This window comes from Empidonax traillii, unplaced genomic scaffold, assembly GCF_003031625.1.
Source record: "Empidonax traillii isolate 1590-97213 ecotype Southwest subspecies unplaced genomic scaffold, ASM303162v1 scaffold14:size4059594, whole genome shotgun sequence".
Lineage (NCBI taxonomy): Eukaryota > Metazoa > Chordata > Aves > Passeriformes > Tyrannidae > Empidonax > Empidonax traillii.
This window is the reverse complement of record NW_020955207.1, coordinates 3243513-3271345: the sequence shown is the minus strand read 5'-3', so window position 1 is coordinate 3271345 and position 27833 is coordinate 3243513. Positions and strand designations below refer to the sequence as shown.

At 40.7% G+C, this 27833-nt stretch overlaps 1 protein-coding gene across 1 annotated transcript in view; it reads left to right on the top strand.

Annotated features, from left to right (window-relative positions):
- BMPER (BMP binding endothelial regulator) overlaps positions 1–27833 on the top strand; it is a 150313-nt gene that overhangs the window by 17767 nt on the left and 104713 nt on the right. Inside the window, 4 exon segments of the mRNA XM_027892182.1 lie at positions 8950–9049; positions 20464–20546; positions 22046–22136; positions 23298–23380. Coding sequence (XP_027747983.1) covers positions 8950–9049; positions 20464–20546; positions 22046–22136; positions 23298–23380 — 357 coding nt within the window.

Here is a 27833-nt window from a genome sequence, read left to right as displayed (position 1 = left end):
TTTTTTTTTTTTTTTTTTTTTTTTTTTTTTTTTTTTTTTTTTTTTTTTTTTTTTTTTTTTTTTTTTTTTTTTTTTTTTTTTTTTTTTTTTTTTTTTTTTTTTTTTTTTTTTTTTTTTTTTTTTTTTTTTTTTTTTTTTTTTTTTTTTTTTTTTTTTTTTTTTTTTTTTTTTTTTTTTTTTTTGTGTGTGCTTTCCAGTTTAAAAGCTGTGCTATTACTACAAAACTTCTAGGAGTCCTCTGGATTATGAAGCTAGGATTGAAAGGGGTTTTCCTCTGAGAAAAAACATTTAAAAAACCCATTGTGTAGATTAAAAATTTGAAAGAAAATAAAAAACCCTCCCCTTTTCCTCCCCCAGCCGAGATCTCCTGTTGCTGCTTCTGGCATGCATCACATCTTTGAGGATACAGTATCATGAGAAAACTGTCACTTGGTGATGTATTAGGGTAATATATCATGAGAGCATCGTTTCTTTAGAGGATATGGGCAGTAAAAGACATGATTCTGGCCAGACAGAGCAGCAGGGGACCCTGATTTTTTTCCCCTTTTTCTTTAATCTAGCCCTGTTTTTGTGTTGTACAGAAGTGGGTTTCTTCATGGGATATGACTTGTTGCAGAGTAAGTTAGGAGGCCCATTGGGCTTTTTAAAGTCTTTAAGAAGTAGATGGCCTCAAGGGCTGCTTTGTTCAAAGCTTTCAGAACAAGCCCAAAACTAGAGCATTTGCCACTGCCTAAATCTCCAGTGTAAAGACTGAGTAAGCAGACTTCAGACAGAGAGGGCAATAAAGATGTAATGACAGGTAACTTTTGTTTGTATAATATATTTGTAGATTTAGCCTATCAAAATACGATGAAATGTTGTTTATAAAAAAACTCAGTCAATGGGTCACTCTTAAAGAAATGTCAACTGAAGTTTTAATTCACATCATTAGAAGGAAAAATACTATTTGTCAGTATTCAGCCTGTAATAGAAAATATGGTTATATCATCCAGAAAGTAGGAATTCTGAACTGAGGGACTTTGATTTTGATGTACTTTTTTATTGTTTTAATGGTTTTGTTTTTCTCTCATTGACAATGTCTTCTGGAAAATAAACAACGCAGTCTACAGGACTAGGATGACATTAGTTAAGAAACAAAAGCAGAGCATTGTTGAGGCATTCTTTTGATGGGAATGGATTAATTTTTGAGATGAGCCAGAACATGACACCATGGCTTGATCTAAAATTTGTTGAATTGAAATGAATTAATAATGTTTTTTAAACCTTTGGCATAATCTGCTTTGCCTTCTATGGAATCAGCTTGATAATTGATCAGTGCCATCTTCAGCAATTTTTAGGACTAAAAGTTACTTAGGGTAAAAAGACGCAAATTTTAAATGTGTGCATCTCATGAAATGCGAAGGTTTGGTCTTCCACAGGAATCCCAGCGTGTACACCTTCCCTGAAACCTGGCTCCTGGAGTACTATAGGTATTTTTTTGACTACAGTACAAACTGCTGGGACCCTGTGAAGATCCTGTCTCTTGTTGCTACAAGACTGTCATGATATTCTTTTGACAGGTAAAGAGTTTTGCATACAACTGTCTAGCTGAAGAACTCTAATCCAAAGTGGTACTCAGAGGTTGAGGTGGAGGCAGGGAGACTGAGAGCTATGCAGTCTGGATCCTGCTCTGGCTTTCTCACTGACTTAATCTTCAGTTACAGTAATTTTGCCTGGCTATGTCTACTTTGTCAATAAGCTCACTGGAGCAGGGATGTGCTCATACAATGTCTGATGTAATGGGACCCTGATCCCAGATTCAGCCTTAGCATTAATGCAAACAAATATAGGAGGAAGAGACAGTGCTTTCTTTTACCATATCCAGTGTAGCTGGGTGCTTTCGGGGAGTGTCAGGATTGCAGCAGGCCACCACGGTCACTTTCCTTGTGCTGGTGAACATCATTAAGCATAGTGAAAAAAAAAAATCTGTTCAGTCTATAAGGGGTTGTGAGTGATGTGTCCTGAATGGCTTGCACATACTCATGTCTTCCTCACAGCAGTGGGGAATACCCATTTGCAGTGAAATTCGGTGTCATCTTTCAGCAGGGCCTTTGTTTTAATCATCTTTCCTAGGGAGTGGGGAGAGCTCGAATTATGAAGGGGGATGGTTGATGCTGGCTGAGCACGATCACAGGGAAAGCTGCAGCCTCCTCCCTTCTCACCCTGAGAGGCCAGATAAGCTAAACAGATTACAGGGATGAGGGGGCAAATCAGAGGCTACTGAGTGCTCTGCTCAAAAAAGGAAAGAGAGACTCTGTGAACTGAACTGGCATATTCCGTTCCCAGTGAAATACGGTCATTTGCTTCTAATGCAATTCATGCTGAAATCACGGTCATGTTGTGCCATGGGCAAGGACCTAATGCTGAAGGTACTTGAAGCATATGTTTGGCTTCATTCCTGTGAACTGTCTCATTGCAATTGAAGACATGCTTAAAATAACAGGACCTTTGTCAGTGAAGCATATGTCTTGGTGTTTGTAGGTTCATGAGGGTAAATGGAGAGAACTGTATCATTTTGCAGAGAACAGACATTGTTTCATAGGGAAATATATTTCTTCCAGCTTGGATTAAAAAAACATACCTAGTATGCTAAAGCATTTTTCTTATTGTACCCACAAAATATGTTTTTGCACGTTAAAAAACCCAAGAGATAATTGGAGGGGAACAAGGGAAATGAGACCTTATCCTCATCTCCCTTGACAGTGGTTCTGAGTGTCTGCAAACATCTCTCCTTGGGGAGTGGTGTCTCCTCCCTGAAGCCAAATTGTGTGACTCTTGTTCAGGCAGAGAAATGCTCATGGAAGGCAGCAGTCCCACAGTCTTAGCAGGGGTTGCTTGCTTGCTTCACCTGTGCCAATTAAAAGGAGGTTTGTAAATCGGACCCGAGACAGCGAGTTCCAGGCAGGAGTGCCAAAGAAGCAAGGGTACTATTTTCAGAAAGAGCCTTAGGATTTGTCTAGACCATGAGTTACACACGTGTCTGAACCTGTTCTTGACTTCAAGTTCGCCCAGCACTGGGGCTGTTTGCACACAAACATAGGTGGAGGCACAGGCTTGGGAGCATGGTGCTCCCGAGCTTTGCTGAGGGACAGAGCTTGTAGCCAGTGCTGGCCCAAACCTCTGCTCTTGTGGCCTGTGTGGACTGAGTGTGGCTCCGTGTGTACTTGAGAGGATGCTCTGGCCATGTGCAACAGCTGGCAGAGAGCCCAGCACGTGGTCTAAGAACATGTGGATCATGGCACATGGTGTGAGGCTGCGTTTGAGCCTGCCCTTTGCCTTGCGGTGGAGAGGTTGCCTGTGTGAATTGAGTGCACTTGTTTAATTAATTTTAAACAGCTTTTTCTTCTCCTAAGGTCATATGTACATATTTGAAAGCTGCATCCCAAATTCCCCAGGGGTGACTTTTGCCATTGTTTGAAAATTGTTATTGTTTTCGCAGATGATTCGATATTCTGGCAGAAACTTAAGGACACTCTGAACTACTTGGTGAGCAGTCCTATCGGAGTTACTAGTGGGACTGTGATGAATAATGGTGAAAAATTAATGTTTTCAGGGATAGCCATTAATGGCAGTTGGTATTTCTACCTAATCTGTCTTTCTTGCCTTTATTAATTTTCTCTCCACAGCATTTTTTTTGGTTAAATGGAAGTTTCAGCAACATTTTTCCTGCTCAGTATAAATAGTTAATGACCTCAGAAACGTGGTACAAGCTTCCTAAAAGCATTTTCAATACATTAAAAAAAAAAAATTAAAAATCAGACCATCACCATGGATATCTAGCCCCCTCAGAACCTACATCTTCAATGCCTTCAGCAGCCAGCGGTGACAGCACAACAGTGGGCTCGGGGTACCACTGATGGAGGTACTCCGTGGTACAACCCCAAAGAAACAAAGCAGACTCCTACTTTTTTTTTCCCTCTTGAAGTTAAATCCAGGTTGAAAAGAGCTATCTTTCTGGTGGCTGCTGTGAACCGGCAGGAGCCCAGTGGGGAACCCTGTAGAAAGTTGGCTGTGGCTTCCAAGCTGTGGTTTGGCACACATCCTTCTCCAAGACCTCTGCCAAATATTCAGACTCCTTTTCAGTATTTTTTTTTTCCTTTTCATGTTGGCATTTTATTTAACTGTACCACATGAGTTTAAGGCTGTTAGTTTGATATACTTTGTCACCAGAATGGGTTATTTTGTGTGGAGTCCTTTGATGGAAGGTTAAAATACGAGGTGTATGTAGAAGGTGAACAAATTGCGTTGAGAGGAGGTTGTAGTAAAGGTAACATGAAGCAGTAACGCTGGTATCGGGTCTGGTTAGTGTATCTCTCCTGCATGAGAATTTGACATCATCTTTGCATGCCAAGTTAAGGAGACCTTTGGTTCTCACGGGGGGAAGTGTGGGAGAGGGGAGAAACACGGGCTCCCAACAAAACTTTCTGATCTTTCCCCAAGAAATTAAAACACGAATTCTCCAGTTAGACTTGCTGAGCACAGGAGAGGAGCCTGGGGTGATCCTTCAGCACTTCCCTAGATTTTCATTTCCAAGGGCATCTGGGATTCCAGTGTGAACCGTTTACCGAGCTGAGCACTGACTGGGGAGCTGTGTCAGCTGCGGCAGCATTGTTCTGGATCAGCCTGACCTCTTTTAAAAAAATACGTATTTTTCCAACACTAATAAAAACCTTAGCTGAGGTTCTCTCCCTTGCTGTACGTGTGCCTGAGCACTAAATTAAAAAAAAAAAAAAAAAAATCCCAGATGTGAATCTATAAACCATCTGTTTAAAATAACTATTGTGCAGGACTGTAATTAAAAGTTATTTATTATGAATCTTGGGATCCTATTATGGATTTGACTGACTCCCAGGTTTCTGACTTAGCAAACGGTTTATGTATTTATGAGCCATGTGTCTCTTCCGCACTTCTTGGTGCCAGAGTGCATGTCCTTTAAACAAAAGGAAAAAAAAATCCCCTACCCTCCCATAGCTGTTGGCTTCTGATTGTTACCGTCCAAGAAGTTTTCTCTTAAGAACAGCAAAAATCAAAGTATCTGAGAGCTGTCAACAGATTCAGAGACACTGTTGACAACACAGATGGAGGTTTGCTAATACAGGTCTCCTGCATGCAGCTACTTAGCGACTTTCTAAATGTCTGACTGGGACAAGTAATGAAATGTTATGATTACTGGGGGTAGGAGGGGACATAATTGGAAGGAAAGGATTTGTTGCTTAAGTCCCATTTGCTCTCAGCCTCCACTTCGGTCTTGTGAAATGGGAGGGAAGGAGGCAGCAAAACTGGAACAAGCAGATGGACACTGGACATTAAGAGCAGTGTTTTGGGCAACTGGATAAACTGGGTGAAGGAAAAAAAATCCTTCTGATGACAATTACTCTTTGTTTTATATTTATACTTTTACACCCAGTGGGCCCAGGAGATCTGCACTGGATAATGCCTGACTGCAATAGACTAAACAATGATTTACCAGCTCTGCTTTATCTGCTTCAGTCCTGCAATGGATCAGCGTGGTACATTAACCCTTTCCTCCACATCTGCTGGCCTTGTTTTCCAGAAGTTGCAGCATTGAGATAAAACATCTGGATTTTTTTTAAAAGAGTTTTAGGATTAAATCCAGTATTGGAAGCAGGAAAAGGTATGTGGATACACTTCCCTGGAGCTCTTCGTACAAGAGGGATTTTGCCATGAAGATATGTTAGTGCAGTAGTGTGTTGCAACTATGACTTTACTATATTTTTTTCAGCAAAAAGCCCCCAGAGGAGTGGTGAGGGCTGCAGCCCTAAATGATACTATACTTCTCACCCTGGAAGAGCAGCCCAACCCCGATAGCAAGGACTTAGTCATCTTGGGATGACATCTGAAACAGCTACTTTTGGAACCGTCTGGGACTTGCCTTTAATACAAGCTAGGGAGGAGGAACAGAAGCTTTGAAAATTCCTTCCCATTTAAGTGCTTAGCAGCTCTTCTTGTGCTGGAAAAGATTGACTGCATTTACCTGGCATACACAGAACTGTTCTTTGAGGCAGGAGGGTGCAGCTTCTCATCCAAGGGACAGAGCTGACCTTTCTCTTAAAGAAAAAGACAGAAAAAAAAGAGGTTCAGGGTGGTGAATGTGGCACCTCCTGCCCCCCTTTTAGCACCACGCTGTGACAACTGATTTTTGAGACAATGATCCAGGTTTAGTGCCCTCCACATCCAGAAGCAAGTCAATGATTCAGCTCCTGCTTTCCTCAGAAGCATCCTTGCTGTGAGGACCAGTGACTTTTTTGAGCAAGAACAAGCCCCATTCTGCTAAAGCCAGGCCACTGAACAGCAAGTAGTTCAAGGTCTACTGGGATAGAGAAAGGAAATGTGAATATGTAGCCTACTGCTTAAGATGCCCTCCAGGTGGGAAGGACCCTTTAGTTCTCGTCACTCTACTATAGGCCACCAATATTCTTCATGCAGAACAGCTACTTAATGCAAAACAGCCCTTGGCACTGGGACATGAATTCCAAAATCTTCCCTCCCAGAAAACCTGCTAAACCAGCAGCTTTGCTGGTGGTTAGGAAAGAAGAGTAAGACCCAAATTTGGCTGCCCCCAGATTGGCTCAATGGTACCAAACTCATAACTGGCAGAGAATTTTGCTGATTTAAGCAGTGTGGAGCAAACAGGAGGCTTTTACTTAGGAACAGTAACTAGCAAATATCTCCTGTTTAAAATATGTATGTTGGTGTCATCCTTAGGAACTTGCATTGCCAATCAGAGACCAGATTTTTTGCTCTCGTCTTGTATCACCAAAGAGAAGCAACCGTGTCAGGATGTACCTGAGGGCAGAAGAAGACAGATGGCACTCAGGGAAGACAGAATGAGAAACTGCCTAGGAAGCTGGACTGCATGAAGCATTTCCCCCAACAGACAGGGGCAAATCCCTGGGAATCAGGGAACAAAAAGAAATACAGAGCTGCATTATACTTCTCATCACTCTCACTGCCATCTGCAACAATTATTTCTTCTTTTGGAAGAGAGAGTCCAATGGGTAGCTGCCCACTGAACCCCCTGATGTGGGTCCAGGCCAGCTAGGTTGGTTCTCAAGGGCACTTTGTACCTTGCTTCTCTCCGAAGTGCATGATGCGTGCTGCAGCTGGATAAGCCACATTCTCCAAAGAAAGAAACTCTAAAGTGAGTTTTGCCCTTCTTTCACACCCGCTTTCACCATGCAGAAGACTTTCCCACAGGTGAAGCTGGTGGGGCTGATGGGCTTATGAAATCTTTCCTTGAGCAAACTCTCATTGAAGAGAATCAGATCTTAGCAGAACCCTTTAAAATACCTCTGTATTTTAAACTACTGTAGTGGATTTGGTAAGCTTGATTCAACAGGCTTTATGGCGGCAAAGTGAGGGGGCACTATGCACACGTAAAGGGAATCAAGATTTCACTGTGCACTTTAAAAAAGATGTTGAACCAGTTGCAATGCCTGTGCCGTGGCTGCTTTGTGCCAGTTCAGAGCTACATACCTGCCATAAATTTAGCTTAACTTGCCAGTTAAACAGCATTTATGGTTGCTCTGCTGGAGTGATGCAGAGCAGCCAGCACATAGCAGTGACCTGGCTTTTTACAGTAATCGTTTGTGTCGCTGCAGCTGCGCTTTAGGGCCTGATTCTCATTTGCTGATTTCACAGTGTCTTGGTGAGAGTGAGTCCTCATTTACACTGATAAGACTGAAGTGCCTTTATAGCTCCCATCAGATCAGGCAGTGACTTTGAAGAAAATAAACCTCTGATTTTAGACAAAGAGCTGGAGTGTAATAAAAGCTGCATGTTATCCTTCACAAGCACCTTGAATGAGGCCACAGGGAGCAAAATAAAAAGACTGGAAAGCACAGCTTCTTTTCTTTTAGTTTTATGATTTACATTTTTCTAGCCCTTTGATTTTTTGGTCTCTAATTAAGTCATAAGATTGGGTGAGGTGGGTGCTTGCATGAACTAGATGGCCACCTGTGTCACTTAATGAACTGAGCTACTAATTATAGGTGGAGGTGACTTCAGAGGGCTGCTTTCAGACAGGAATTTGAAGTAGCAAAACTTCGCTAAAAGAAACACCCAAAGTATTTGTTTTCTGTCCCTATTTAATGGCAGGCATAACCAGAAGGGTTGACACCACTGGGGCAAGGTAGGCTATAAAAGGAGTATTTCTGCTGCCTGCTGTCGTCGCACATTCTCTATCGACATTCCTTAGTGTAGCCAGTGTGCTCTCTGGGCTTGGGAAATCACGGGCTTTTTGCCATAGAAAGATGACACTATAGTGTACAGTGATTTTATCTGCTCACGGTTTTCTCAGCATTTTGGGGGAGAAAGATGAATTCCACTAGTCATCTTTTCTGGTATAGTATATAGTAGCCTCTTTTAAAGGACCTCTGGGTAGGCCAGGTAATACCACTAGCTAAAAATGATTTTCTGCAGTGGCAGAGTTTTGTCTTCTCTGAGGTTGCCAGCCCTTCCTCTGCCATTTGTCGTTCTGTTGCCGTAAGAAGCAATTCCTGAGCTGTGTAGTTCATAGGGCAGCACCTCAAGACCCTGAGTGTATTTTGACAAGTGCATCGTTTAGGTAGTTGTTCATTGAAGTAACGTGGATTTCTTCAGAGGGGCACATTTTCTTTATGAGAATGGGTAGCAGTCATGAATTACTGTGGAAGTGGGGTAAACACCATTTACTTGGGCCCTTGAATTATTAAAAGACTGTTCTGTACTGCATTCCTTCAAGGGGAGAGAGATGTATTGAAGCATCTTTAAGGACCGTTCCTGAAGTGAAAGAGCAGACTGCTAGCCTTGTGTTTTATTTTCTGAATTGAAAGGAATGGTAGCCTTGGGTTTGGTGTGCTTGCAATAGCTTTTGTTTTTTGTTTTTTGTTTTTTTGTTTTTTTTTCCAGAATAAGGAAGTGACATGCAAAAGGGAGAAGTGTCCAGTGCTCTCCAAGGACTGTGCTCTCGTCATTAAGCAGAGAGGAGCTTGCTGTGAGCGTTGCAAAGGTGTGGTTCCCTTCCTGTTGTTTCCCACTTTTTAAAATTCGATCAGTGCACATTTAGGTTACCAAAGATAGGACAAAGTTTGGAGCTTCTCAGTTGGGACTTGGCTGTCACCAGAGGCTAGAAAAGGGCAGTAACCATAATGAAAAGATACGTGTTTACGAAGCTGGTGGAGATACACAGCTTCACATATTTTTACTGCAATTATTACTTCTTGCATGGCGATGGTCCTTCAGAAATACAACTTTATTCTTCACTGCTATGTTGTCAGTCTTTTAAGAGTTATGTCCTAATTTTTTATATTTTAGATGAACATCAGTCTGCTAATAGTCACCACTCAATAAGAATTCCTTAAACTTTTTGTGTGGTTGGACAGAATAGCAATAATGCTTCTGAGTGATAAAGAGCAGGGTAATTACACATGCCTGCTCCTATTTCTCCTCATACTGGAAACAAATCAAGCAAATTTTATTCATTGTTTTTAACATTTCCTGATTCAAAGAATATTGTTTTGGACATTTTTATGAAAACCAAATGAGCAATAGTATGAACACTATACATTTATTTATTGATCAATACTATATATTCTAAGCTCTTTGGAATGAGATAATTATGAAATAAAAAAAATTAATTGTGTAGGTATGCATGGCATGTATCTACTATGCTTAACCACATGACAAATATGGGAGTAGATGAACTTGAAAAATAGGGGTTTTTTATGTTGATGCAGTAAGTAATGTGCTCTAAAACACAAATTTTGCTGAGGGGCTGCTGACATAAGGAATGAGGTTGAGAATGTCGGATTGATGCAGCTTTACTTTATTTTTCCTCTGTTGTTTTTAATTCCCCACTGGTGATTGTGTGGTATTGGGAGGGAGATAGGGTAGGATAAATTGTTAGGAAATGGAAGCATTTATTGCTTTCCCAGGGGAAATACAAATGCAGGAAAACAGATTACACTGAAGTTCAGATGGAAGAGACATAATGGATATGTATTTTTCCTGAATGGTTGCAGAGGTATGTTAGATGCTGTGCTTATGATTTGCTTCTGTTTGGCAAGCCCCAGTTTGAGGATTTGTCTAGAAGCCTGATGCTTAAAAGAGAAGGAAACGAACTGGATAAAAATTAAAGCGTTACTGAAACAGTAAGAATTTGAAGTTGAGGGTTTTATGTAACTTACATGCGATTTATTTATTTTGGAAAATAGTGTTTAGTGTCAGCTTTACAGGAAAAGGTTCCTAAGTGTTAGTTTGATTAGAACGGAGGTTGATTTTTCATTTCCATAATGGGATATGTAATTGCTCAATGGTCTGAAAATTTTATATGCATACATATACATATGTGCGTGCATGCATGCAAAATTAAAAGAATGGACGTTTCAAAGTTGGGAATACAAACAGTGTTTTAATGCAGACTCTCTGTAAGATTTTCTGTTTATCCTGAGTTGGGGTGGGTACCTCAGGAACATTATTAACAGACTTGAGGCTGGCATCTGCAGATTCGTATACCTGACATCTCTAATGGCATAATTAATAGAAACAAAAAATAGAATTAGGAGGCCCATAGATACTTGAGATAGAAAAATTAGTTAGAGTCCTTTTAATGTGTCAGTGGACAGAGAGATCCCACTAATAGGCATCCAGTAAGATCCCTCACTAAAAAAGCACTAAAGAAACTGAACAGCCCTGAGTTTGTAGAGAAACTTCTAATCAGCAAATAAGTAACAAGTGAAGTGTATGATTCTTTTCATAGTGAAAGATGGTTGCCAGCACATCCATGCAAAGATCTCAACTTGTCAGTGTGCTCAGAAATAAACCGGAAAAGGGGCAAAGAGGGACAGAAAATGTGCTGCTGCTGACTTGATCTCTGTAGCATTGTAAAGGAGGGCTCCCTACAAGGAGTTCCACAAGGTTCTCAGAACACTGAATAAGGGATGACAAAATAGCAAGTTAATGTGGATGGAAATAAATGGGTGCACTCAGGACAAAACAGTCCTAACTTTACAAATCTGATACCGGGATCTGAGCTGACAATTACTGATAACCAACTGTTTCTGTGTTATAAAAGATACTTCTGTGGCATGATCAGCTCAATTCTCAGTAGCCCTCCAAAGGGAAAATGTTAAGTTAGGAAAGGAGTAGCGAACAAAACAAAATGCCCCATTTTCCCTCTGTGTGAGTCAGGTAGGCTTCTTATTATTGCCCTCCTGATGCTAAAGTAGAACTATGGACCTTGCTCTATATTTTTGACACTCTCCTAGGTGTCTCTAATGGCTGCTGTCAGACAAAAGACTCTTGGTTAGAAGAATGCTTGGTCTGATCTAAGATGACAGTTTCTATGTGCTTAAAATGCAAGAAGAACTTTAAATTTTGGAATTTAAAGAAAAAAAGCTCTCAAGGGCTTAATTCTCAATGTAGATGTGAAGTTTTTGACTTAGTTTTTCTGCTCCTTCTGAAAGGCAAAGCAAACTATGCACCCATTTAACTACAGCACTTCTGACACCACACATTGTCACAAGATCGTTCTGGTTCCAGCAGAAGAGGCTGATGGAGCCACCTCTGTCCTCAGGAAGACTGCTTGCTCTCCTGAACACTGCTGAAGCTCCTGCTCTGTTAACATGTGCAAGATCCAAAATGCATGTCCCATGGGACGTAATTGGGGAATCAAGGCTGGAAATACCAGCCTGGCTGCGCAGCACTTCAGCTGCTCCCTTTGGTGTCCCAGCAGCTCCCCAGCACTCCCTGCACGAAGCTCAGCTGCAGCTGGGACTTGGCCCTGCAGCACTTGTTCTCAGTTACTATTTTGTCAGGCTGCCAAAGTGCCCATAGGGAATGCAGGGAGGAAAAGGGAAACAGGGATATTTTTTTTTTTTTTTTTTTTTTACTGGTTGCATTTCATCTAAATGTGAACAAAATGTTATGAAGAAAAGATATCAGAATCTGATGGCTTTTTTCTTGGCTTCATTCCAAAGCCTGGAAGAGCTTAATCAGGCCTTACAGGCTCTTGCCAGCTCTTTTTGATAGCTTCATGTCATCCTACCTTGTGAAGAAATGAATGAATGAATGAATGAATGAGTCAATGAATGAATGGCTGCTGTCATTTGAATGCAACATCAGACGGATAACATTAAGACCAAAGGGTGTATTCCAGAACTGACTTGTGTAGGAAGGAAACCACTGCTCAGGAGTCATTTGTAACAGTGCTGCCAGCCCATCTTATTCTGTCATGAGGAGCACATGAGGACACATGCCCCCATTGCTGGGGGGTTTGACTAGATCACCTTTAAAGATCTCTTCAAACCCAAACTGTTCTATGATTCTATCTGTCTGCAACACTGCATGCAGCTGGACTCTTGTATTGAGAGCTTTGCATACAGGAGAAAATGAATTGTTGGTAGAGAACTTTTCTTGCAAACAGTTGTGTACTGAGCAGAAGTACCTTGTTTTTGTCTGGGTATTTGTATGCTACTTAGATAATTTCTAGCACTTTTTTTTTTTTTTTCATATTTCTCAATAAACAGAAAAAGTAAGAAAGAGCAGCAAGTATAGCTTTTGCAATCAGAAAATTCACTGTGGTGGAAATGAACATAGGAAAAGATTTGTCTTTACTTAGAATCATAGAATATTGATTTAGAAGGGTCCCATGAGGGTCACCAAAGTCCAGCTCCTGGCCTTGCACAGGGCAGCCCCAAGAATGTGTCTGAGAGTGTTGTTCAAACAACAGCTCAAACAAATGCTCTCGAACTCTGTCAGCCTTGGTGCTGTCACAGCTTCCCTGGGGAGCCCGTTCCAGTGTCCAACCACCAACCTTTTCCTAATACCCACCCTAAACCTTCCCTGACACAACTTCATGCTGTTCCCTCGGTCCTGTCACTGATCACCATACAGAAGAGATCAGTGCTTGTCCCTCTACTTCCCCTCATGACAAAATTGCAGACTGCTAAGAGGTGTAAGACTTAAATTAAGACTTAGGATTTAAATTCCCCAGACTAGCCATGTGTTTTAACATTGTTCTTGACTTTAGGCCCACAGGACCTTGAGAGTAATGTTAGTGGGGCAAGGCCCTATTTTGCTGTGTGTTTATGCAAAGTCTGGAACAGAGAAATGTGGACCTGTGATTATGGCTCCCCAATGCAAGGAGAGTAAAAATGACTAAGTCTAATTTTCAAGAAGCTTATTCTTTTGACAGATATTTATTGTAGTTTATAAAACATACCATGTATCTCTAGAATACTATTCATTTTGAAAATACTAAAAAATGAAGCCCTTTTATTACTTCTGCATAGGATAAATAGGTCACTTTTCATCTCTGATTTTATTTAATATATTTAATGAAAACATATGAGATCACTGAGATTCTAGAAATAAGCATTTTCTTATGTAGTTGAATGGAGACTCATGGCTTAGATATAGTGCTCTCTACAAATATAATAATAAATTATTCTCTCTGTGAAGAAAGGGGTATTACTGGCCCATGACTGCCTAAAGTTTGCATTTCTAAAATGGTGCACCATGTTCTACTCTCTTATCTTAAGAATCTGAATCTTCTGTGGATGTGCGAAGACAAATTTGCTGGGTATTTTTTTTACAAGAGAGAAATTTTTTTTCAGAATTTTCTTTCAGTTCATATGTGAAATTTTGTATTTTCTGTCCTTCTTAACTTTTGAGAATTGCTGAGGGGTTTTTTGTTGTTGGTTTTTTTGTTTGGTTTTGTTTGCTTTTGGTTTTGTGTGGTTTTGCTTTGTTTTGATTTTTAATACATTTTTAATTATTGATCATAGAGGTTCTTGTGCTATACTTCATTGATCTGAAACTTCCAGAGAATGTAATCCCAGCCGAGGCAACAGCAGTGCTAGGTCCCCTGAATATTGAATATCCAAAGCTATTGTAGTTAATTGTGCATTTCTTGGAAAGGATATCAAATACCTGTGTTTGAGGATTTCAACCCATTTCAGCAGCCAATTTCAGCTATTAATGCTGGTTTGCAAAGAGAGTTAGAAGAAGGTTATGAGATTATTGGTGTTCTGGCTACTCTACTAATGCCCTGGAGGATCCATATGTACATCTGACACTTTGTTCCCTGTGGACACCCCTAGTAGGAGATACCAATACCAGTTTGATGTGCTGCTGTAACACTGACTGGGGGGACCTCTAACTTTCAGCTTTCCCTTGCATGATTTAAGGCAAGCTGTCAGAGACAAGGGATGATAACATGGGTGGAGGGGGGTGGGATAGGAAGACAATATAGGTATTTTCCTGAAAAGTCTTTTTCACCTTCACCCAAATAATCTAGTCCTGGCATCTGTCAGAGACTGGTTATGGCAAAAGATGTCTTAACTCTTCTGTTGGTCTTTCTCACTGCTTCTAAGACCTTCCGTAATGTGTTGCAGCTCCAAATCAGGCCCTTTTCTTGAGGCTGGAAGTACAGGTTCATGTCAGCACTCATTCAGTTTTTAGCTTTGTATTTCAAGTGAAGGCAGAGGTTTTGAAGCAGTGACACATGGCCACCAGGGACAGTACCCCGCAATATAATCATGATGCCGATTTTAATTACCTCTAGTTATGCCTAAGAAAAGGTCTCTATCTCTCCATTCTTCCTTCAAGCTGACTCTTCTTATAAAGGTCTTAGCACGTACTTTTGATATCCCTTGAATGTCTGGGGTATACTATTGTGTTCTCTTGCACCTCCAATTTCAGATATTACCTTGCTGCATATAATTTTCCATTTATGTAAGAAACTTCTAATGAACTGTCTTGTCATGTTGTCATATATACTTTGGCAGTCAAATATTAGTTACTCAGATTTTTGTATTAATGTTTTTACATGCAATATTTCTCTGGAATAACACGATAAACATTTTAGGACATATAATACCAGAATAAGAATTTCTTTCAGTATTTGACTTTGAAGCTGTAAGCTGAGCTGACCATGAATGGTTTTGGTGGTGTGCATGGTAAGTAATTGTGTCACCAAGCAACATCATTCATTAAAAGGCTCATAGCCATGAGAGATAACAGTTCTTCAGCTACCAGGCTTGGCAAGCCCATTGAGCATCAGCTCAAGATTCAATGGGAGCTCTAACTATATGGCATTTTGGATCACCAGGTTCTCAGGAATGCTGCAGAGTGACTTTTTTCACCATATACATATATTCATGGAACATAAGACATTTGGGAAGGGGAAAATTAGTTCCAGTTGAGTACAGGGGGGCAAAAACAGCACTGGGAGGATTTGATGTGTTTGTTTCTGCTGCTGTTTTCTCAGCTTTGCATCATATGCCTGTGAACTGTGCAGTCCCATCACAGCTCACCCCCATGGCCACTTTATCCTGCTGTGTTGTGCACCCTTTATACGGCCCTTGTGCCTTGCATCCCTTGGGTGTTGTAGTTGTGATGGCTCAGCTGCAAATAGGTTTGCTTGTACTCAGTCACAGAGGAAGGAGTTGGATTTTCACTGTTTAGAGCTGGTCTTGATAAGCATGGGAGGTTTTGTATACATTTTCATGCTTCTGTGTTGACAAATGAAGACCAGGGTTACTCAACAGGAAGTTTAATTTTCTGCTAGCTGTCAATGGCTTTACCATCACTAAGAAATATGAAAATATATTTTATAATAGGTGTATGTGTGATTCACAGTTCTTTTATTGTAGCCAACAGATTTCATACCAGAGAAATACTGCAGAATGTGCAAGTTATTTTTTTTGTTTGGGGTTTTTAGTTGTTTTTTGTTTGGCTAGAACTGGTATTTAGTGTTAACATGCCTGGATACTTCCCTGAGGAGTAATTTATCAAACACTAAATAAAACATGTCTTCTGACTGTTTTCTTTTTCCTAATGTTTATTTTCCATGCCAATAGAGAGGTTACTTTTTTAAATAGAAAGTGGAGGGAAAACAAAAAAAGACTTAATAGGAGAAGAAAGATGCTGAAGAAATGAGGGATGGGGAGCCAGTCTATTGTGCACCAATTTATCACTTTCTCTTGGGAGAATAAGGAAATGACTTGTCTATAAAATTCTCATTAGCCTAAAATAAGCACAGATCTCTTCTGGAATCTTATTAGGCAATGTCAAATTGAGTAATAAAGCGTTGTTTTTAATGAACTGCTGAGGACACTCGTTGAGCTTTAGCACTACTAAACTGTCTCTTACAGTCAATTTCCCTATTTTCATGATACTGCTCTGTGCTGGGCTGTCTGGGGAAGAAGAAAAAAGGGTCATTTATCAGAGTTGCAGGATTTGGAAAGACAAGTGGCTTCCTGGTCATCAACTTGTCTACACGCCAATAACAAAATCTGCTATAATTGACCTCTTTTGTTATTCCAGCCCAATTTTGTGTGAGGATTTTTGTTTTGGAATTAAATTGTTCTTCTGAATTAAATTGGCCAAAGATTGGTTTATTATGTTTGAAACTACAGTGCCCAAGTATGACATGCACAACATTGAAACAAAGTTGCTAAATAAGCAAGTTAGAAGTTATTTAACTATTTTAGCATAATTTTTTTTCATGCTGGAAGGACTGAAGTCTAATGGAACATTTTGCCTTTATGAGGTGACTAGAAGGTAATTAACATTAGTTTCCACTGAATATGCAAACTTCAAAGTATTCAGTGGTTTGGTTTGATTCAGATAAGCAACTTTAGGCTTGCATGTTTATCCAGGACTTATCTGAAATATTTGGATCGAAAGAGGTAATGGCAACAAAACCTACAACGAGCTGAAAGTTAATATTTTACATTAATAAAACACCAACTATTCTTAAAGAAAGAAGCAGGAAAGACTAAAAAATCAGGACACACTCCTTGACTGATATGAATCGCCTTAGCTCTTTTAAAATGGATGTAGACCACTGATACTTAACTTCCATCCATATGTGGAATCCTAAAGGTTTTCCTTATGGGGTATATGACTCAGGATCAAATTTTCTTATTAATGTCAGATCTGTTACTTTTCACATACTCCATTAAGCATTCCCAGGCTTTTTGGGTTTCCCTCTTGAAGACCTCTTCTGTAGCCTTTTTTTAAAAAAGTTTTGTTTTAATTAGGTATTCAGGCAGAAGTAAGGGGAGGGCATTTTAGTGATTGTCCTAAGCACTGATCTTTCTTAATTTATTCTTTTCTCCCGCTCGTGCTTTCAAATGGTGGATGGAGATAGTAAGTTAATGTACTAATATTTCTAAGGGGCTTTTAGGAGAAAAAAGCACTTTAAATTGGCTTTTAGGAACCTGAAGTATGCTCCATCATATTCTGTTGTGGAAATTAACATCAGGGACTTTGCTGATGCCTTTGAACATGAAAAATCAGTGACTGCTACTTTCCAAGCAAAAGATGTTGGACTTTTAACCATGGACAAGCTGGAATGGCTTGACTGACTTGGCACATAGAATGAGGCGGGTTTCACTCAGTTGAATTTAAGTGAGGCTCAGAAATTTCCATGCTGTGAGTAGTGGGGCTGGGAAAGTCCGGCTGTATGTTTGCAGGTGTCAGCTGAGAGATTTGTACATTGAAAGTGAGGTTCAGAAAAACTAGCTGCTATGTGGGCTTTGTTTCTTTTTCCTTTTGAAGAGTGAGCGGTGGGTGTAGCTCCAGGGCATCCAAAGGGCAGTGTGACAGGGCACACCTCTGGTCAGAGACGGGTTAAAGTGTCACCTGGAGATTGTAAAGCACTCCTTTCTTACCCTTTTCAGTTTTTCTTGACATTCAACCTTCCCCCATCTCTCACCAAGACTGCTTGTGTTACGGGCAAACCCTCCCCTTCCATCATGCTGTTTTCCTCAGCTGAGCATCTGCTGAAATCCAGCATCCACCGTGCCTCGCACTGGCGTTGGACGGCGGCTGCTCTGTCTCCCTTATTCAACCTGCTGGCACATGCCAGAGCTCAAGAGGAATCAGTATCTCCAATGCTTCTGCAGACTTTTCCATCCTGGTCTTCATTTCTGAATTTCCCTTTTGCTGCCTGCAAGCTGTCCCTGCCATGGTTACATGTGATGTGTCACCCCTTTTCTGCTTTCCACAGGGACAAATGGCTGGTGCTGCAGGGCAGAGGATTTTATAGCATAGGCTGGATATGCACTTCAGGCAAGAGCAGTGCTGACTGCATGAACACACCACCTTCATGCTTTGCTGACCAGACTAATCCTTGAAATGAAAATTTCGGTCTAATATGCACATCTGTACATGCAGATTAGCCCAGGGTCATTAGCTTTCTTATAAAGGAAACATTTTAAATTAAAAAATGTAATTGCCAAGCAAATATGCAAGGTATTTTGCAGTTGTTAGTTTCCAGCCTGGCCCTTGATCTTGGTTCTGGTAAAACATGCACACAGATATTTAACAACACAGTTTGTTCCATCTTGAGTGTCCTGCACACTTGTAAACTCTTTCTTGGACTGGGACCAGTATGACCTGGGCTTCTGCAACTTGAGGATGTTAATATGCATTGAACAGGCTCTGCATTCATTGGTGTTTGTAGCGAGCAGTAAGTGAGACTGTGCTCTTAGATTAACTCAGTGTTTCTCAGAACGAGACTTCAAAGCATGCAAGAGGAGTATAGGGCTTCATGCTTCATGCTCCTCTCTTGACATGTTGGCCTGCATGTATGAGAGCTCAGAGAACTGTATTTAATACACTGAGAATCTGAACATTTCTTTATTATTCCAAATAACATCATAGGGGCTTTGATACTTAAAAAAATACAAGATTTATATGTATACCTTGTACCTTCTAGTATTTGTCAAAGATGAAATCACAGCCAGCTCTCAGACTACTGATCAAGTCTTTTTAAAACATACGTCTTTCAGTTTGGGTAAGGGAAGTAGCCTCAGCATCTACAAATTTCTCCTGTGTTGCTCTGTATTTAGCCTGGAAAAAAATTTTCTTAATACTACAAACCCTGAAGTACAACTCTTCTGTTGTATAAGATCTTAACTAGAGGCAGTGAACGCATTTGCAAATGATCTTTATATGTCGTGTTTCCTTTAAATTTTGTGTTGAATTCAGAATGATTTTATAGGGATTCTAAGTTCCTCCACACTTTAGAGCTGTGACCTCTAAGTTTCCTTATACAGCGGCCTGAAAAATTTACTAGTGTAGGGCTGATAAATTGCCTTTATTCTCAGAAAGACAAACTGTAGCCCAAAGCAGGACAATGCACCAACACAGCTAATAATGATTTAGAGTCGTTGCTAAGGTAGGATGTGGGAAGAGGATGGTGCCATAGGCGTCGTTTGACTGACTGTAGTTTTGTGATTCTGTGACTCTCTGTACATGTCTGTGTTTCACACAAGGTCTTTGGCAAGAATCCTCTTAGTTTCATGGGCTCTTTGATTGAGATAATTTTGAATAAAATACACTAGGAAAAAAACCTAAAATGGAAAACAAAACCCTACATGGAAAACAGACATTTTTCCCCCAGAAAATGGGGTATGGGCTGCTTCTGAAATTTTTCTCAGAAACCCTCTTGGTCTCCAAAGAATTTTTCCAAATGAAACAGTTTTAATTTAATAGGCTAAATATTACCAAATATTTTATTTCTACTTTATAAGTATTTTCTAGTTTTGCTTCTCTGGTGAATTATTTATTATTTTCTTTTTGTTCTTCTTTGGTTTTCTCTTTTGCAAAATACCAGAAAACAGTGAAAGAATGCGAAGGGAAAATAGAAGGAACATGTAATAAAAATGTGAAAATTAATGTTTGTTTTGGCGTTTGTTTGTTGGTTTTCCAAATGGCTCTATGAAACTTCATTTTGCACAAAAAAATGTGGGCTGATCCAGTGCAGAGGTAAAGGAACCTGTTTTCTGTTAACAAAGTTGTCATATAGCACACAAAGACATATAAAGCCAAGCCCTATGGGACTCCAGAATGCCTCCACTGCTTTTAGTTTATATGGATGTTGATCCCTTCTGTCATGAAAGTGAAAAGGCATAAAAGAGAGGTAGCTCTGCCAGTGTCAGTTTATCCATGCTGAGCTGCTCTTGCTGAAGAGCTCTCACAAGGGCTTTGGTTAATGGATGAAGATAACATGGCCAAGCTGCATAATGAATGCTGTTTCCAGCTCTTCTTTTACCCTCTCTCCTTCCTCTCCCCAGTCAAGTGCATGAGTGACTGAGCAGTTCAAGAACGGACTGCAAAATAAGCACTGACATCCATTTTAAAGTAAACTGTCACTGAATTTGGTTTGTCTTGAAGAGTCGGAGTTAGTAAGGAATTTGGCCAGTCATGCACCAGAATCAGATGCCCAAGGAAGCTCTGCTGCTGCTCTCCCAGGACATGATCCTTCTTGACAGTCCCAGCTCTCAGCTCTGCCTCTTCTGTGAACCCAGGGGAGAGGGTGGGTTACGTTAAGGATGCTGATCTGTGATCCTCATCAGCATCCTCCCACAAGATTGTGTTCAACTGATGTGCTTCTGTCTCATCTTCTAGATTGCAGTTTTGAAGGACATACGTACAACAGCTCTATGAAATGGCACCTCCCTAGCAATCCCTGTGTTACATACCAGTGCCAGGTAAGGATGTCATAAACATTGTGCTAATTGAGTTGTAAGCTTTCCCCAGGAAATTCTGAGCCTTCCTTTAGCCAGTCCAAATAACCTGAAATGTTTTATACCCAAAGCACAGTATGGACTTTGCATTTAAACTAATTTAAATCCACTCAGATGTGGCTGGCTATAACCAAATATTCAGAAGGATAGCTTTTAAATGACTTGAGTACTCTCATGCCCAAACATTACTGAAGGAGAGGTACACAGCCATGTCATTTCCTGCTGTCTTGACCTTGAAATAAGTCTTTTTTTTTCTTTTTTTTTTTTTTCAGTATGCTAAGCCTTTTATGAGATACAAATTATTTTAGTAATTGGACACTTCTGTGTGTATGTGTCCATGGGTTTTACCTGGGATGTTTTTTAAGAGAAACCCACAACCAAATCTTCTTTTCCTGGGTTCCTGCACTGTTAACACGGTGGTATTTTTGGTAGCTTGCCCGTCTGCAACCATAACATTTTCAAGATTATTGATTTTCAGCTTCAAACCAAGTAATTATGTAGGCAATTTTAGTTTCTGTCTGTGAATAGGTCTGCCATTTTGATGACAGTTTGATCTGGTTTTAATAATAACACTCAGGCAGCTACTAAGAATGGCAGTTAGAAGGAGGAGAGAGGAATGAGTATGAAGAGCTTCTACTAACAGAAGAGAGTTTCATGGTTTTCTCTTCAACTTCTGCTCTGTAAAACCCACCTGCATTTTTAAAGATGATTCCACTGACAAGACTGAAGTTGGAGCAGCAATATTGTGTATCCTTGCCCTTCATGAAAAGATACTCACTATGCTGTATGAAAGTATCAGTTCTTTATTGCCTGTCTAAGTGCAAAACTGGGTGGTCCTGTTTACCCTAGATCCACACATCTGAAAAAGTTTTCCCTTGCTTCCAACAGCAAAGCTGCAAACAACAAAAAAAAAAAGGTAACAGCCTTTTGTGCACAGAACCTCACACCCAGATTTGTTCAGGAGGACTCTTGCCTTCTTGAATAAGTGCAGGAAATGTTAATTACTAATACTTATCAGGCAAAACATCAAAGATAAGTGTCTCCCCTCCACAGAACAAGATGCTTTTATCTGCTTTCTAAGTCTATTTTCGTCCAATGGGAGAGGGAAGAGAATGCCTTGTGTCTGGCCTGTTTTCACCAGAGCTGCATGGCAGATTACTGAGGTGAAGGATTCCTGATAAAGCAGGATTCCTTTTCCTAAGAGGATGCTAGATTTCTTACCTGATGCATTTTAAGGCAAATCCTGTGTCTGGAGTCAGGAAGACTCAAGTGGGTCTTTTGACTGTGGATTAACCTGAATCATGATACCAGGCAGCAGGTACAGAGAAAAAGAGGTTTTGAAATCCAGTGCTTTGCAGCATGTGCTGGGCTTTAATTGTACTGCTAGTAAATGTGATTTTTTTTGCTTGTTGCAGCAACCACAATGCTAACAACAACCATGTCTGAATCTGCGTCTTTTTCAGGAAGGAGTGATAGTGGAGTCGGAAGTACAGTGTGTTGTTCACTGCAAAAACCCTTCCAAACTCAGGGGAATGTGTTGTCCTGTGTGTCCAGGTGAGATTTCATGGGAAGGTGCGGTTCTACATGTGCAACTGTATTTCTAGTGTTACCTATTATTAACTGGGAGGCTGCCTCTAACCTCTCTGCTATACCTGGCAAGTTACTAAAATGTTGGCCCATAACTCGCAATGCACAAAATGACATAAGAAGAATGTACCTAATACTTTTTAGCAGAGGATATGCAAACTAGGGGATGCACAGGCAATAGACTGTGGCAATATCCACAGATGTATTTATGTCATTTTTCAGTGTCTGTCAGCTGGGTTTGCTGGGCTGATGACCAGGATTTTATTACAGGGGAAGTATAAGAGTAGTCCTAAAAAAAGGAGATTCACTTTTTGAAGGGGAATGGGAATGGGTTGCCTTTGTGAAACACAGAGGAAAATTACTGTGTTTTTTTGAGGCTAATTTGATTTTAATAGAAGTTTTGTAGGCAAGCACTGCTCCAGTTGTGATCTAATGGATTTATTATATTTTGATCAGTTATGATACCTGCCAACATATAATATAAACTCAGGGAGTAGGACGAAGTTAGTAAAAAGCAAACAGCTTTAAAAAGTGTTTTAAAGCCACTTCTAATGGAAGACTTGACCTAGCCTCTCCTTCACTGGTACAAATTTATCTATTATAGAACAGTTTCCTTCTTTCCCCCCCCAAAAAGACATTTAGGGATTTTTAAGGATTTGTTAAGGCTTCTGAAGTGATTTGTATTCTTCTGAAGTGATTCGCTCTCTACAACTACCTGAAAAGTTGTAACAAGGTGAGAGCTGGTTTCTTCTCCCAGGAAACTAGCATATAGCCTCAAGCTGCACCAGGAGGGATTCAGGCTAGACATCAGGATGTCCTTTCCCTTCATGGAAAGGGTTGCTAAACATTGGAGTGGACTTCCCAGGGAGGTAGTGGAGTCACCATCTGTGGAGGTGTTCAAGGAATGACTGGTCATGGCACTTAGTGCCATGATCTAGTTGACAAGGTAGTGACCAGCCAAAGGTTGGACTTGATGATCTTGGAGGTCTTTTCCAACCTAAATGATTCTGTGATATTGTATGAGAGGATGGTTTGATTTACTTTTCATATTGCCCTGCAGTGGGGTGTGTTATGGAGAAAAGGCAGAATGCTACCTTGAGCTAAACTTATTCAAATGCTGTTTTCCAGGTTGTGTATTTGAAGGAAGACTTTACAATGAAGGAGAAGAATTTAGGCCTGAAGGAAATAAATGTACCAAGTGCTCTTGTATTGTAAGTATTTGCCTTTTGGCATTGTATCTCCCTGTCTGAACTTCAAAAGGCACATTATTATTGCCATAACAAAGCAAAAAATATAAGGAATTCAACACTATTATGCATTCTTCTCATGGAATTTGGGTTTATATTAAAGAATTTGTGGCACTACTACATGATATCGCTCACATTCTGAGTTTATAATCTTTTTTGTGACCTTACACTGTATGCAGATGGAGCAGAATATTTGGGAAAGGGCTGATCTGTTGAATTAGTGATTTTTTTTGTGATGGGATCATGCAGGAGGAGACAAAAAGCTTTTTGGGCTTCATCTGTTGATCAAAATTTATTAGATGCTCCCTTAAACTAAAATTTCACAAGGATTCCTTTCAGCTATATGTGGCAAGGGCCTTTGCTCTGAATTACTGAGTGAAAGAATGAGGGTAGCCTCCTCAGGCTGTCCCAGGTGGATTTTTGGCCTGATGCTTAATGAAAAGGTCATATCCTGGATTTTATTCTTGACTAGCAACAGTATAGAGAGGAAGTAATAACTGCATCCTTTGGGTAAAGAGCACAGGCTTCTTTTTCACTTCCATTAAGTTAAGAGATAATGCTGTATGAGTTGGGGTAGATAACTTTGACTTCATTGATGTAATCTGTGAGACAAATAGAATGCAAAGTTCAGATCACTGCTTTTGTTGCAATTAGTGGGCTGGTTATCAGCAGAATATGCAAGGCTGGGGAACTTTACATTTCAGTAGAATGCCAAGAGTTTTGTCGGTACCAGGCACGGTTCTCCTGCATCATGAAAATAAAACAAAAGAGGAGGAAAGATAGAATTCAAAAAATAATATATATTTATACATATGCACACATTTAATGAAGCTGCTACAGAGAACTTAGACTGTTTTGTGGGGGAAAAAATGCAGGTAATCTACAAAAGTAATTCACTCTAAATGATTACTGTTCCTATTGAGATTAGAGTGTTCAGTTTTTTTTTTCCTTTTAATTTTATTCCTGTAATAATGAAAATATGCCACCACTCATGTCACAGTGATATACACCCTGGGCTCCTGCTCTGCCAAATGCCTTCTGTCCCAGGTTGAGAACCATTGCTCCTTCTGTACTTGGTGGGTCCCCCTCTCACTTCAGCTTCAGCTGTAAAGCAGCTCCAGCTTTCCTTAGTTATGTTCCTCAGGGGAAGGCAGGTCTGAATGGTTGAGAAGTCTGTGGAGACATGCTCAATTCTTTTTGGGTTGTGCTTTGTTCATTCATAAGTACTGTACAGATATTGCCTATTGCCCAGTTATTGGTGCGCCAACATCTCCTTGATCAACTTTCCTTTGTTCTCTAAATTTCAAAAGCAGCTGTGCTGAGAAGAGCATGGGGGGAGTGAGCTCTTTAGGGAGAGCAATATAAGGAAAAATAGGAATAAAATGCCCCACCTGAAGGTCTTACCTTGACAGTTACCAGTCTCAGCTATGTTAGGGAAGGAAACACATCAGCTACAGAGAGTAAGACATTTAAAGCCTCAAGCAAGAGACTTAACTTCCAGGAAAGACAGCGTGATTGTTTTGGATGTTAATGACATCTGTATAAAATGTCCAGCTCTCACTCTGAATCTTACTGACAACCAAAGCAATGGCACGACTATGCCTAGGCAATTCACTCAGTGCTTATCTGCCAGGCACTTAACTCATTAATGTGGTTTCTGTTTAACACCAGTTGTAATTCTAGTTATTGTCTACTGGAAACCAGACCAAACTCACCAAACACATTTCATGGAGGTCACTGAAACAAGCCATTAACTAATAACTTTTGGATTGTTACTGATTCAGGCTGTGCTCGCGGCGGCAAGGCAGAGATGAAAGGCCCTGTATTCCATTACCACTCTCCTAAGCGAGCTGCTCCTTGGGGTGACTAAGATTTCTTGCTGAAAATGAGAATGTATCACCTCTCACTCAATGCATATTGCCTGTCAGGAGTGAACGAGCTGGCTTTTAATGACTCAGTTTCTCTGGGGAGAGGCATTTGTGTAGAAAAGGTGGATGGGATAATAGGGATCTCCTCGCACCCCGGCTGAAACCCAGCTGTCTCACAATAATTCATCTGTCTGGTCTGTTCCTGCTTTTCGTGATAGGCCAGCAGCCTGTTCTAGAGAAACCTTGGCTATTTTCCCTACCATAAGCACCTACTTAAATGAAGGACTGGCTGCTTTAATCAAGTGTTATTTCTCGGATACTACTTTTATGAGGTCGAGAGTGTGTTTCTGCTTGCACAGTAAGAGCACTTGGCTTACATGTTTCCTTTCCTACAGCCTGCATTAAAATAGTCAGACTATGATTATCGTAAATGTTTTCATTTTCTCTTTTGATGTAGCACGTTTGGGGAAAAAAGAAAAAAATAGTGGAGGGGAAGGAGGGAGAGCCAGGGAGGGAGGAGAGGAGGTTTGGCAGGAAAGTGACCTTGCGTGAGAGCGGTAACCATGGAGAAGCTTATCTCTAAATGGTAGTATCCCAACTCATAACCAGCCCCTTTTGACTCACACGGCTGTTACCCAGAGCATGGGCGCTGCGCGTTTCGGCATGCGAGGCATGCGGCGGTACGAGGTACCACCATGCCGAGAGCGCGCAGCACTGTGGAGACGCCACGGCCCAGGACATGCCTTCCTCCACACCCCTGCGGGGAGAAGGGAAGCGGTCCTGCTTGGGAAATGACTGGAGGGTGGATTACATTACGGCATTGCTGAGATGGCTGGGAGCTGGGAGTGGGAAAGGTGGCACGGCGTGTCTGTGCTCCAGGGATGCACATCACGGGGACAGCCGCTGGCAGGGTGGTTATGCGCCTTTGGTCCCCAAACAGCATCGCTTCGCAAAAGCAGTGCTGGCCTCTTAGCTGCTCTTCCAAAGGGATTTGGAACAAGCAAAACACAAATGGCTGGAAGCAGAGCATGGTGATTTGCGGTCCGTGGAGAGCTGAATCGAAAAGGAGCCTCTGCTCAATCTCCTTTGCATCACTGGGGGCTTTTACACCACTGCTCAGGGGGACTCGGGATGCACACAGCTACTGGACTGCAGGTGCACTCGTGGGTGTGTGCGTGCAAGAAATGTCTTGTCGCTTATATTCATGAGTGATAGGCTGCAAAAACTGAATAATGAAAGTTTTGCACAAAGAAAAGGGAATTGCAGGAAGAAAAATCTCTTTCTAAATCAATGAGTAACAGGTGTTTAAACTGTGATAAGTAATGAGAAGCTACATATGTAAGTGTTTTGGATGCTGAGGGAAGTAAAGTATCTGATTTGAACTACTTATCTGAACTCCTCTTCAGTTAATGGAGAGAGAGAGATTGAGAGAGAGAAAGAGAGAGAGGTGGGATGGATTACTCTGTGCAGATGCTTATCTTCCTCCACTAACTGGAGAGGGAGCCTACCCAGCTCCCTGGCCTTAGAGATGGCTGAAGATAGCCAAGACCGATCCTGCCCCTGCAGTCAGCTGGGTAATTAAGTACCCTGATACTGCTTTAAAGGCCTGGCTTTAACTGGTATTGGGAGCTACTGGAATACATTCCCATCACAGTAGACTGTGGGGGAGGTGCACCAGTCTACAGGGAGACTCAGGGGAGCACACAGTTAGATGTATCTTCAGCAAAGGCTGAGGATAATTCAAATTCAAATTTCCATCCTCAGTGCAGTGCCAAATCCTGATCTTCCCAAATTTCCATGTACTTCATCTGCTTTGATTCAGCTCCAAACTCCAGCAGACACTGTCTGCCCCTGCTCAGGGGCTAAAAAACAGAGAGTTGTAATTAGAGGTGAAAAAGCAAAGAGCTGATCTTTTGCTAGGAGGAGTGGTTCACATCCTCAAAGTCAGTGATATTAGTAGAAGTGATTGGCTTATGGGTGAATGCAAATGAAGAGCAGTAAGTAAGGGTTGCTCACTGTGTCTCTGGGAACCCCCTATAAGTTTGTCTGCAGATTTTTTGCCAGGTTAGAAAGTTTGGCTCTCTCCGTAGCCTAATAAAACCCCAGTCTTCCAGGTATGTGAGGTATGGCTGCACAGGTAGCCAAGGACTTGGTATGTACTCAAATTTAGCAAGAAAAATAATGCTGCATGGAGACACAGACAGTCTCCTGTTACTTTTTTTTTAATTTTTTTAAACTCTGATTTTCTTCGGGCTTCAAAAAGTTTACCTGCTACCATGGGGATTGTACACTACATGTGCCATGTCTGAAATATTAAATTCCCTAATTTTGTAAAGATCAGAGTTTAAAGAAAATGGTTTGGACATTAAAAAAAAATGTTTAAAATCAGTGGTTTTTTTTTCTCTTATCTCATTGACATGCATAGCCATTTTTAAACTTTCTTTTGATTTCTGTCAAAAAATGTGTCTGACAAAAAGATAAAAAATAATTTTAATACAAGCCATGGAGTAAAGTTTAAAACTTTATTATTATTATTAAATATTAATTAC